Raw genomic sequence first — 11,998 nt, forward strand, 5'->3', positions numbered from 1 at the left:
CATAAAGAGTCATTTTTCTGCTTTTTACTTTGGATGCAAAAGCAAAGAAACCTTGCAGGTAAGTGTGTGAAACTAGAATGTACGTGTTCATTTTCAAAACTGGTGTCCTCACTAGATGATTAGTGATTTGTGTCTGAGTTGAGTGGAATAATTCTCCCCCAAGAAAAGGTATCTTTAGTGTAGCTCTTGATTGCATCTGTAGCAAGAGGGTTCTTGCTAACTGCTGTTTAGCTGATAAGCAAAACTGTGCTGGTTAGGATATGCTTAGGGATGCAACTCTATGAAGAGCTCTCTGAACAAGTGTCCGGTGTGGAAAAGAGGGAGCTGTCCCAAGGCAAGAAGGAAGTACACGTGCGGGCACCACAGTAGCAGGGCTTTTTTGGTATGTTACCCTCCTCTGAAGTTGCTGGCACTCTGCTAGTTACTGGTATATTACAGAATCTTCCAGAATAATCATAAGAAAGTTCTTCTCCGGCAGAAATATCAGTGGCCGCAAAGAGCGCCAGTTTGGGCACCATTGAGTCAACTCGGACTGGCACCATAAATAGGTTTGGTTCGCAGGAATGATTCAGGAACCTCCCTACATTACCAATGTGTGTAGGGTCAATAAAAGTCTCCATTATCTGACCATTATGAAGATGCTCCCTCACTGCTATAATGTAGTTTGAGTCCTTGGGTGTCTGGGCCTGAATTCTTCTACGTGCCTCGTTAAAACCTAAAACTTCCCCAGCATATTCACAAACAAATCTTCCTTTAGCTATGAATTCCAGCGTGCGAAGACCCAGCCCTTTCTTTGCAGTCTTGAAAACCTCCAGCCTGAACTGCAATCCCCTCTGGACAACCCTGTTGGGACAGGATTCGCCACACCGGCACATGGTGTTGCACTCAAAAACGGGCCTGGCGAAGCCTTCCTCGTTGTCCGTGGGCTTGATGCACAAACTGCTGTAGTTTTCCCCATGGCGAAGGCACGAACATGCAGGAACTGCACAGGTGAGGCAGGAGCAGCCGGGGAAGGTGATTTCGGTGGGGTCGAGGGCTCCGTCTGCTCCGGCCACGTTGTCTGGGCTGTACTGGGGGGAGAACAAGAGTCAAGGGAGTGCCCCCTTCTACAGGGGCTTACCAAGTTTTGATGCAAATCAGAGTCCCTAGGGACTTAAATCACTGACAGAGTGGCCATTCGTTTTAAAATAGTCTACTAGCTTTAAGAAAAATAGTCAAAACAAGGAGTTAATTTGATCTAAAAAAAACAGGTTTGTTCATTACAGAAATACCAGGATACTTTTAATTGAAGAGCTACTTCTCTAGCAAAATGGGAGAAAAGGCTGGAAGCCGAGGTGCAGAACAGTGCGCTAGCTCTTTCCCGGTGCAACCCGCGCAGGCACAGCCGTGTCGGGTAGCAAGCCTCGTTCGGGTGAGCAATCCCCGGCTCTGCGGGCAGCCCTGCACTTCCAGTGCATTTCCCCATAACTCTTATTTCCGTGACGCGGCCCCTTCCCCCCCTCGCGCCTGTGCCCGCGCGGGAGGGGTTCGCACAGCCCCGCGGTCGGGGGAAACACACGAGTTTTGGAGCACGCGGGGCGGGCAGCGGGAGGGCAGAGGCGGCTCCGCTCCGCTACTAACCGCCCGCTCCTGCCTGACCGACCCTGCCCCTGGCTCCTGCTGCCTCCGCCGCCCCGCGCGGAGGCCGATCCGCGCCCCGCCGCCTCCGCGGGGGACGGGGGGAGGTTTCCGGTGTGCGGGGGTGACCGGCGGCCGCCCCTACCTGGAACCGCGGCGGGGCCGCGCCCGGCGCCCAGCTCGCGCGCGCCTCCAGCTCCGCCGCCATCCCCGCCGCCCGGCGGCGCCGCCCATTGGCTGCGCCGCGCCGCGGGCACCGCCCTCTCGTGCCCATTGGCTGCGCCGCGCCGCGGGCACCGCCCTCTCGTGCCCATTGGCTGCGCCGCGCCGCGGGCACCGCCCTCTCGTGCCCATTGGCTGCGCCGCGCGCTCCGGCCCTGGCGCGGCGGGAAGTGGTGCCGGCGGAGCGCCGCCATCTTGCGGCCTCCGTGTGTCGCAGCGAGGCCCGGCCCGACGGGACGGCCCGCGGGGAGCCCGCAGGGAGCCCGGCCTCGGTGGCGGGTGCCCGGCTGTCCCCTCGCCCCAGGGACAGCGGGGAGCCGCCTGCTGCTGCCGCGCTCCGCTCACCGCGGCTGCACTGCCCGCTCTGGGACCTTGCCTCACGCGTGTAAGCACACCCCAGACTCAGTAATTTTAGTGATGTTCAGCCCTTTTGTCCGCTTTGTGTAGTGACAAATCATTGCCTCTTTTTTTTTTTTTTTTAATTGTCCTATTTGGGCTATTTTCATGGCGAACTTTCCATTTTTCACATAACTAACGAGCCTTACAGGCCGTCCCATGCACGTTGAGAGGGAGCCTGTGCTGGGCTCTGGATGAGCCACGAAACCACAGCGGGGCCGTGCGGCTGGGACCCGCTCCCCCGGGCAGAGCCCCGCTTGCCTGGGGCGCTGCAGGCCTGCACAGGAGGAGGGGAGCCTGCGGGCCTGGCACGGGCAGCCGTGTGGGTGCTGCTGTGCAGAGCGGCTCTGAGGCACCGGGGCAGAGCGGCTCCAGGTGGCACCGTCCTCATGGGGAACAGAGCGGCCAAGCTCAGGCTTGGCTCAACTCGGTGAAGAGCAAACTTGGGATAAGGCCAGGGAAAAAGTTCCGTTCTTGACGCCCAACGCACTGGTCTGCTGTGGGAGCTGCTGTCAGGGCAGCCCTTGGTAAGGCAGGGATGTCTACTCGCCTCTGTGCTTCCTTTGCAATTTTTCCAGTAACAGCAACCACAAAGGAGTTGCTCATTTTGTGCCATTTGTGGTTGCAAAGCCTTGGAGCACGCTCTGGGCCCCTGGTCAACGTGCTGTCTGTGTGTCTGTCTCCTCTACTGCAGTTCCTCATTGACGTGTCTGTTCTCTCATCTGTGACACCCAGGAAATGCAAAGAGGCTTTTCCCAGCTCGTGGACTCCGGCCTGCCCACCGAGGGGAGCCAGGCAGCACCAGGAGAGACAGAGGTAAAGCTCCTGAGTCTTCGCAGGTCAGGCCGTTAATGTGGTTAACAGCAGATACCGAGGTAATGAACAGCTTATTTCTTTTTGTTATTCTTTAAAAAAAAAAAAAATCTAAGTTGATGGAAGGCATGGAAGAGGAGCTTTGAAGGGCAGTGCCTCCCAGTGTCTGTTCAGTGTAATTTTGGGGAAGATTCTGGGCAATTTTAAACCTGTCTCTATGCACTTTGATGTGAATATTCAGGAAATGCACCTGTAGCATCAGTGCTTCATACTTGAATGGAATGAAAACGGTAGAAGCCTTTAAATAATCAAATCTAGTTCCTCTTTGTCTGCCAAAGCAGAATTACAGCTGTTTCCTGTGGATGCCTGAGCCCTGCGTTCCTGGGATCCATCCTTTGACTCTGCGAGTGCTTTTCGTTGTGGGAAAAGTGAGAAGATGATCGGTTTTGAGATAGGCACTGAAATGCTGAATAACTGCAAATATTAAAATATGTTTCATTTATGTAGTTTTAGGCTCTCTTCTGTTATCAAACCAAATTTTAGATTGAGGCACACATAAGTTGGCTGCTAATTTTTAGTGCTAGATGGAATTCTTTTCCATTTTTAAAAAGGCAGAAGTCATGAGTCATTACTCTAGTAAAAGAAACAGATTGCTTATATGTACAGGAGGTGGCGTTCTCAGAATCAGCAAAAGGTCATGGAAAAATCAGTGTTTTCTCCCTCCTCCTTTTCTCACCCCACATTTCTATTGTACTGAATTGTGAATGGGTTGAACTCCTGAGATTGGGTGAAAAAATAATGAAAGCTGCTTTTAATTTACTCTATGTAAAATTGTTTTTTAAAAAATGCAAGGAAGCCCAGAATGGAGCTGGAGGAGTGAACTGTGTGTGAACTCTCTAATGCTGAACTAAGGCAGCTGGTGCAGCTGTAGAATTTCTTTTGCATCTGTGCTGTCCCTATGATGGGACTATATGTATCACTTTTATTTGATATGATGTACATATTTAGTTGTTGGGTTTTCTCCCTGTGTAAATGAGTGCTTCCTGCCTATTAATCACTTTTATGGCTGTTTTCTGCAGTTTCTCAGATTTGTTAGTATCCTTTTAGTAATGAGAGGTTAGGAGGTTGACTGTGCCTGGAACTGCGAGTTCATTTCAGAGCTGTCTTCATCTCACTTCACTGCCTGGTTTTCCTGGCTGATATCTTATGCTGTAGCAAGGTGGTGGCGCTCAGGCAGTGGGATGTGTGCGAGCCTGTGATTCATCACCCTGCAAATAAGGGAGCTACACTCATGGAACTAGCAATAAACCTAGTCTAGAAGAAGTCAGAACTTTGTATTTTTTATGGTAGCCAGAAGGCTCTGGACTTGCAGTCATTTGTTTGTTTATTTTTTAATATGGCTGGAGTCATCAGAGGAATGCTGGTTGGAAAAGGTTCTGGTGGTGATCTAATCTAGCCTGTGCTTGAAGTGGGAGTTTTGCCAACATGAGGTCAGGTCGGCAGTGGCTTTGAACCATGCTTTGGAAAACTCCAAGGAGTGAGATTCCACCAGTTCAGTGCTGAACTGTCCTCCGAGTCAGAGAGGTGTTTCCATTTGCCAAACCTGAACTTGCTAGGCTGTGGGGTGTGGCCTTTGTGCCTTGTAGGTCATCTGTCACTACCGAGAGGAGTTTTGCTCTGCCGTTGTTATTGCCCTTCAGGGAGCTGTAGAGTGCTGTTAGCTGTCCCGTAGTGTCCTCTTGGCCAGAACAGGCAAGCACACCTCCCTCAAACTGTTACTGTTGGGTATGTACTTAGTCTTCTGACCATCTTGGTGGCCCCTTGCTGGATCCTCTCCATTTTTTTTGTGTGTCTTTTGAACTAGAGATCCTCAGACTGACTGCAGCTTTTGGTGCTGCTTCACCTCTGCCAAACAGTCATAATAATTTGCTTGATTCATCTTCCTCCTCGTGTAGCCCAGGGTGAGGTTTGCCTTGCAGTTTGAGTGCACATTTGGCTCTTGTTCAGCTTGGCACCTGTTGTAAGCCGCGATGCTCCCAGTGGGACTGCGCTCAGTCAGGCGGTTCCCTGTCTGTGCCGGTGCTGGGGACGTTCGGCCCCAGGATGGGCTTGCACTAGTCTTGTGTTCACCTGCACCATTGGTCTATTTTGTGTCTGGGGCTTGCCTTAATGTTCCCCCAGCCTGTTAATACTCTGTGCAGGATGGCCACTTCAGCTTGCGGTTCTGCAGCATTAAGAAGTTCTCCGCTGTAGAAACAGAAAATGCTCAGAACATCTTTAAATAAAAGAGCCTATAAAGACCCTGGAAACTTCTGAGTTCCCTTCAGAACTAATCTCTGGAAGAATAAGGTTTTCCTTTTCAGTGTATCTTTTTACATTGCACTTGGTTTCTGTTAGCCTTTGTTCTGAGTAGGCTATTCAAGCAGTTTTCAGATATTTAAACTTGCTATTTTCCTTTAAAAAGAAGTACATCTCCCTTGTGATATACTGCAGATGTTTTCTGCAGGGTACTTAAAATGCATTTTAAACCATGGCATGGAACTTGTACAGCCTGAAGGACAGAAATTGTTGGCTGATTTATTCATGCTTTTTTTCACGCTGTGTTTCCCTCCTTCTCTAGTTAATCTTTGTTTTACTCCTTTTCTTACAATCTTTTTTTCTCTATAACCTGCTCTTCTCATGTCAGGTTTAAATCTTCCTTTATGAGTTGACCTTGATTTCTGGATGATCATGTCCGTCAGGTTAGCAGCCTTGTGCTCTCCATCCCTCTGCCAGACTATTGTGCACCTATTAGAATATTGATTTGTAGAGAGTGGAGTATAAAAAATCAATACCCCATTAAATGGAGTAGAGTGACAGTGTCTCTAAGGCTGATCAAATGCACAGAGTAGTGTCTAGACACTAAGAATGTCCCCCATCCATTCCCCCATAGCCTTGGCTAGGCAGATAAAACATTTGCATCCTATTATGAACTAATTCACATGCATTATAGCTGGAAGATTCATTACAGATAACCAAGTTTTGAAAAGTGTCAGCAATGCAAAGAAGTACTCTGATTTATTTTGACAGCTGCAGTTTAGTGTTATTTAGGCAGTGTAAGCCTCCAGAGCAGTAAAATATTAAATGATCTGCGGTGTACTTAGGCAAGATATATAAATATTAGTAGATACACCATTATGTACTCTTTAAGTGCTCACAGACTTGTGGAAAGATTAGTTGTAAAGATTAATTTTTATTGGTTCAAAATGCATGAATCACCTGTATGTGGTTTGCCTCTTTTGTCTGCCCTTCTTGTTCCCTGTGCAGTAACCTTCCATGGTGAGATAGGGAATCAAAACATATATAATAATTTTCTGCTTCCTTCTTTTGAACCTTTTTCACTGAGTAGTCCACATTTTTCAATCTGCTATTTGCTCCCTAGTCCTGTTCATATCCATAAACCTTTCTCTAAGTGACCACAGGCACGTTCTCCCTTCACGCACTACAGCAATGTCATATTTTCTTTAAAAAACGTATTAATGCAGTCTGCTAATTGCTTAGCTAGGAAGCTTGTTTGCATCCATTTTGTGGCTTGCTTTATTTATGCTTTATGGCTTGCAGAGTGCATGGAAGTACTTTATGGGCTGGGAATTTGAAATAATGAGGGGCCTCAGTCTCAGAGCAGAGCAGCTCAGCTGGCAGCCTGCCCCTGTCTGCAGGGCCGGGCTCATTATCCATGAGTCACCCCGGCCCTTGCTGGCTTTGGGAGCTGGACCTGGAGGGTCATCCCTGAGCCTCGGGGCTCCTGCTGGGCGAAGCTGCATCTTGCTGTGTGGTAATGAGCCGGCTAAATGTTCCATGAGTAAGTGGATGCTGGAACAAAATGTCTAGTAATCATATTTATAAATGAGGTAACGGAAGTCGAAGATTGGTTTGTTTAAGTATGCCTTAGCTGTGCAAAGAAGACTGACCTTGGAAGATGCTGTGTTGAAATAGTGTAGTTTATCAAAATATTTCAAAGTGCTTTGCAAAGATTGATGAACTTTGTTTTCCTTGTTTTACAGATTAAAACAAAAACTGAGGCAGAAACACACAAAATAAGTTGACCAGTTGAAGAGCTGGTTCTCTTGATTATCACAGGTTGTTCCTTGTCACCTCTCGTCATATCCTGACTTTGAGACTTGGATAATGGACCATAAATCTCTTCCTCCAACATGCAACAACTTTCCAATCCACAGCTACACACAGAAGATCTCAACTTTTATAGGAGTAGAAAAGTTATATGATCTAATAAAAAAATTTGTCACATCCTCAGATGTAAACAAACAAGAAACTCGGAACAATGGGAGCGATTCAGATCTTGCCATGCAAATTGTATCCTGATTAGTAACAGTATTCTGGAGTGAAAATTATTCACAGGATGTATGTTAGCTGAATAAATTCATATCTATACCATATTGTGGCTTGACAGCCCTCAGTGAGCCACTTGCAAAGACTAGATGGATCACCTATCCACTGTTTAAAATTATTGTAATGTTCCGCAGAGAAGCTGTCCTGAGTATATTATCATAGTCTTATTATTAACAGAGAATGCCATATATCAACATTCCACTTAAATAGCTTCCTGTGCAGCAGTGTTTCTTCAAAAGAAACTTGTTACTAAGTGAGACAGAGAATTGCCTTGCAGACTGCAGGAATGTTCTCCCTTTGAAGTGAACATCAAATTTCTGCTCTGTGCTCCCCATCTGCCTTGCCTGCCAAAACTCTATTTGACATCAATGACCTCTAGCATGCCCTGTATAGATACAGTAAATGTATTTGCACACCATTCAGGTCTCTAATGGGCTGCATATAAAATGAACGTGTTCAAAGGATTGTAGCCAGAACTGCAGTGTGTCTAGCAAACGTTTACTGCAAAATCAGGTTTGTAGTTTTGCTTAATATGACTCTCCTTTTCCGTGGCTTCCCGGAGACAGCTGTATGTACCAGGATTCACAGGAAAACAGTTCTTGTTGCTGCCAACTTGTAACGGTGGCACCTTGCTGCTGTGGGTTGTCGAGAGACTGAAGGACAGACTCTTGTCTTTTTTGTTTCACGGTGAGGTGAGAGGCTTATGAACAACCACTGCGTATTATAAGCACATCCTCTATCTTTCTCAATATCTGTTACAGAAATCATCTGACCAAGGATAGTGGTGCTATTTAATAAGTTAGAAATTGCTTATTTAGGGGAGAAGCACACAGCAAGGTTGTATCTAGTATTCAGTACTGTATCTCAGTTCTAAGGGAGTTTGTTTTCTCTCATGGCTTCTTGTTTTTTGTGTATTTGCGTTAAGGAGTGAATGTATGAAATGAAAAAGTGAATATGTGAAATTTTAAGGGACGAAAAAATTGCTTAGATATCAGCTCCCTTTTGGTGACTGAATTTGTAATACTGGTTTCCTCCGAAAGCATATTCTGTATTATTGAAAATAAAGGGCTGTAAAAGTAAGGAGTGGAATCCAAATAATCCATAACATGACCTCTCATATGCATAGCCCTTCCTAAAACAGGTAAAGTACTGGATCAATAAAGTGCTCAGAATTGTTTGAGTTCAGAGGGTCTATGTGGAGACACTGTAGTTTGCTGTTGGGGTACACACTGAAAAATTGCTCTCTGTCTGAGAAGCTGAAATCACCGCTTTGCTGCCAAGTTTTTGACCAGAATTATTTGTCTTCTGTTGCAGCAAATAGCTTGCCCAGGTTGTTTTTGCAGTGCAGGAACAGCAGTTCCTGGTAGGAGAGAAGAATAGGATTTGCTTGATAAGGTCAGCACTGGTGGTCTCCACCAGCTGCAGTGCTCTGTGGAAAGGACATTTTTTGAATATGTTTCGAAGTCATCTCCAGGCCGCTGTCATCTTTGTTTATTGTAACCCTGACTACTTTGCACTGCTCATCCCTATCAAATGAGCTGACTACAACGGGGCTTTGTGCAGAACGAGTCAGTTAATGCACACCAGCTGCACTGCAGTCATGGGAGGTGCTGGAAGTGGATTTTAGACGCTTTCTAACGAAAATGTAGCGAAAGGCTCTTCAGGGTGTGCGGACCCTGTGTTCAGCAGAGGGCAGCAGTCCACAGAATCCAGCATGCCATATGGAAAAAAAAAGTGTGGTTATGTGTGTTGAGTTACAGATGAGAGGGGTTGGGCAGGAAACAGGAATTACGTGCTGGGATCGGCTCCAGTTCACTGGGGGAAAAGGATGTAAAGAAGAGACAGTAAATCACTTCTGTAAGAAACCAAAATGTAAGAAAAACTTTTGATGCCAAAAGTCACAGAACAAGGAGAGAAAAGGGGTTTTTGCTTGTATGAAGGCTTCTTTCTACATGGTTATATCAACCAGTCGGTGAGGCTCCCCAGGCAGCTCACTTGGAGGAATGTTCTTCAATCTCCACGTGGCGAGAACGCGCGAGGGAGGTTGTGCTGGGGTCTGGTTGTGTTCAACTCGAGTACAGTGTAACCTTCGACACGCCTGAAGCATCCAGCCTCCTGCCTCTAAGCCCATAAAATGTTAAATGCAGAGTTGCAACTGGTTTGTATTTGGACACATAAAATAATTTCATTTATATAAACCCTTTATTAATGTTATTAATGTTTAAAACCAGTCAGCTTTTATTGGAACTGCAATGGTTCCCTCCTTTCCCATCACTCTGAAAGCTGCACTAAACTTTTGCAATTAAGTAGACGTGCACTTACTCCCGATAGCGGTTTCTCCCTGTGCTTGTTTTCTATTTTTTTTCCTTTTTTGTGTGTTGCCATGGTGATTGTCCAGCCTGAGGTTTGAGGTTATTGGGTGTTTCAGTTAGGTAGAAATGGCTTACTTGTAAAGGGACACAAATGAAGAAATTAAAACCAACCAGCAGACCTTTTCACTTAGTATTTTCTTTGAAGCAGGAAGGAGCTGCCAGGAGCTAAAAGCGCAGCGTGGCTGCCACCCTACTGCACTGCTGAGGATAAACCTGTCCTTCCCTTGCATGGGACGACCGGTGGCTTTTAAAGCCTCTTCTGTGCCAGGACTGGTTCCTCAGGGCATCGTGGAGCTTTCTCGCTAACGAGCTCCTCGAGCTCGGGGAAGAGGAAGAGTAGCAGCCTTTGTGTCTCAGCAAAGTCCGCGGCTGCACTGCGTGCTTACGTAGTTCTTGTTATCTCGCTTCAATAAGGGCTGGAATTGCTTTCCTGCAGGGAGCTGTAAGGGGGTAAGTAAATGTTTCAAGAAGTGCTTCAGGTTTGTTTACAAACACAGACAGCTTTTTGCAGCCTTCCAGACCTTGGCATCCTGGCATCCAAGAACTCCCCACTGGAGTTCGCCGGCTCTGTTAGGGAGCTCGCAGCAGATATTTCCAGATACACGAATCAAATCGAAACAGCAGATGTGAGGATCTCAGTGTAATACTAGGGAGTACCCACATAGGAAGTTTCTTCTCAGATATTTATCAGTGAATATCATAAATTCTGCCCCTGACACTAAGCACCATGAAGGCACCCTTTGCTGAGCAGGTGAGGAGAAAGAAGCGGGCACTGCTCTTATTTGAAGAGGGGGGAGACCCCCTCTTGCTGATGACGAGGCAGTACAGGATGCATGTCACAATCTTTCTGAACTTGACCTGAACTGTGGAAATTTCATCTGCTGAAGTAATCTGCTGAAATGGAGCTGGTGATAAAAACACCACAGGGGAAACTGACTGGGTTGTGTACCTGTTAATTAAAGAAATAGTCACTTGAAAGTCTTGGGAATCTGCACTAGCTATCATTGCTGCTGCCTGTTGTTGTTGTTGGTTTGTTTTTAAGCCCATGTCCTCCCTTTTGCTAGTTTGTGTTGCCTTGTTTCAGTTCAGTTTGAAACTCCTTTTTGGGGTGAGGAAAGAGACTAAAAGTCTATCCAGGCAAGGTGAGCTCCTCAGTTCCCCAACTTATTATCAAAATGCAAACATCAGAACAGAAATACTGCAACCCACATGTGTGAAATCATTAATTCTGTCAGTTTTCTTACAGAATCTTGTTGATAATTTTGGTGCACCTATTAGTAAGGTGATATGTACCGAAGGGAAGGTTCAAGTTCTTTCTTGGCCACAATGTTATTGCTGCTGTGGAGCAGTCACTCCTGATGCCATTACGAGAAATGTGGAAAAAGTGAGATGAAATCTCCCTTTCAGTGGATTGTTGGTGACCTTTAAATTAGGGCTGGGAGTCTCATCATGAACTGGAATTGCAGGACACATGACTTATTTTACTTGCCTTCTGCTCTAAACAGTTGTTTTCACTGAAATTGCCACTTAGTATGGAAAGGTCAAATTTGTAATAACTATGTTTCAAGTAAGTAGACAGTGACCTTGTTTGTTTGAATATTGTGTTCACAGTTCCAGAGCTCTCTGTGGGTGATATTTTGTTTGTTGGTGGGTTTTTGGTTTTTTTTTTTGTATGTGTTTTACATCAAACAGTTGTAGTTCTCTTACAGCATGCTGTAAATGCACCTTTTATGAGCTAGCCTTTCAACTGGTGCGAATTGTTTCCTTCCACTGAAATGGGATAATGGTGAATTACACTGGTGTGTGTGCAAGGTCTGGAGCTTTGTAAGACTCATTACTGGATTGATCGTTGTTGCCTCCCTAGGAAAAAAAAATGGTTGAAGATTGGTTCCTAAATGTTACTCTAAAAGTCACAGTGCACTTACCAAGGTTTTCTCTGTCAAATATTGTGGAGTAACTTAAGCTTGTGTTTTAGTTGGAAACTGTTGCACATAGTTACAGAAATAATGGCTAACATGAGAAGAGCCCCTAAGTGCCCCTGTATTTCATTATGACTGTGTACTTGAGTTTAGGGACACGATCCCACAGTAGGATTAGCAGCTCTGAGTTAGGTACCTGAGTATCTTTCTCTCCAAAACATGTGATGATACCTGGATGGTATCATCCAGTTGTTCTAGTTATCACTTATA

General features: G+C 46.1%; 1 protein-coding gene across 1 annotated transcript; it reads right to left on the minus strand.

Moving 5' to 3' along the window:
* Window positions 1-278: 278 nt before the first annotated feature.
* Window positions 279-2,033, minus strand: LOC104568962 (histone-lysine N-methyltransferase SETMAR). Its single transcript, XM_088532032.1, has 2 exons — window positions 1,617-2,033; window positions 279-1,070 (listed from the first exon to the last, which is right to left on the minus strand). The coding sequence occupies exons 1-2, from the start codon at window positions 2,031-2,033 to the stop codon at window positions 279-281; spliced, it is 1,209 nt and encodes a 402-aa protein (XP_088388158.1).
* Between the last annotated feature and the right edge of the window lie 9,965 nt (window positions 2,034-11,998).

This window comes from Tinamus guttatus, unplaced genomic scaffold (assembly GCF_059628265.1).
Source record: "Tinamus guttatus ecotype Peru unplaced genomic scaffold, ASM5962826v1 Tinamus_guttatus_pri_ptg000451l, whole genome shotgun sequence".
NCBI classification, from domain to species: Eukaryota; Metazoa; Chordata; class Aves; order Tinamiformes; family Tinamidae; genus Tinamus; species Tinamus guttatus.

Bases quoted from the DNA above. Each gene is read 5' to 3' on its own strand.
- LOC104568962 (XM_088532032.1), bottom strand. From the start codon at position 2,033: ATGGCGGCGCTCCGCCGGCACCACTTCCCGCCGCGCCAGGGCCGGAGC. The intron at 1,071-1,616 runs GTAGCGGAGCGG...TTCTCCCCCCAG, and splicing joins CAGGCAGGAGCGGGCGGTTA to TACAGCCCAGACAACGTGGC.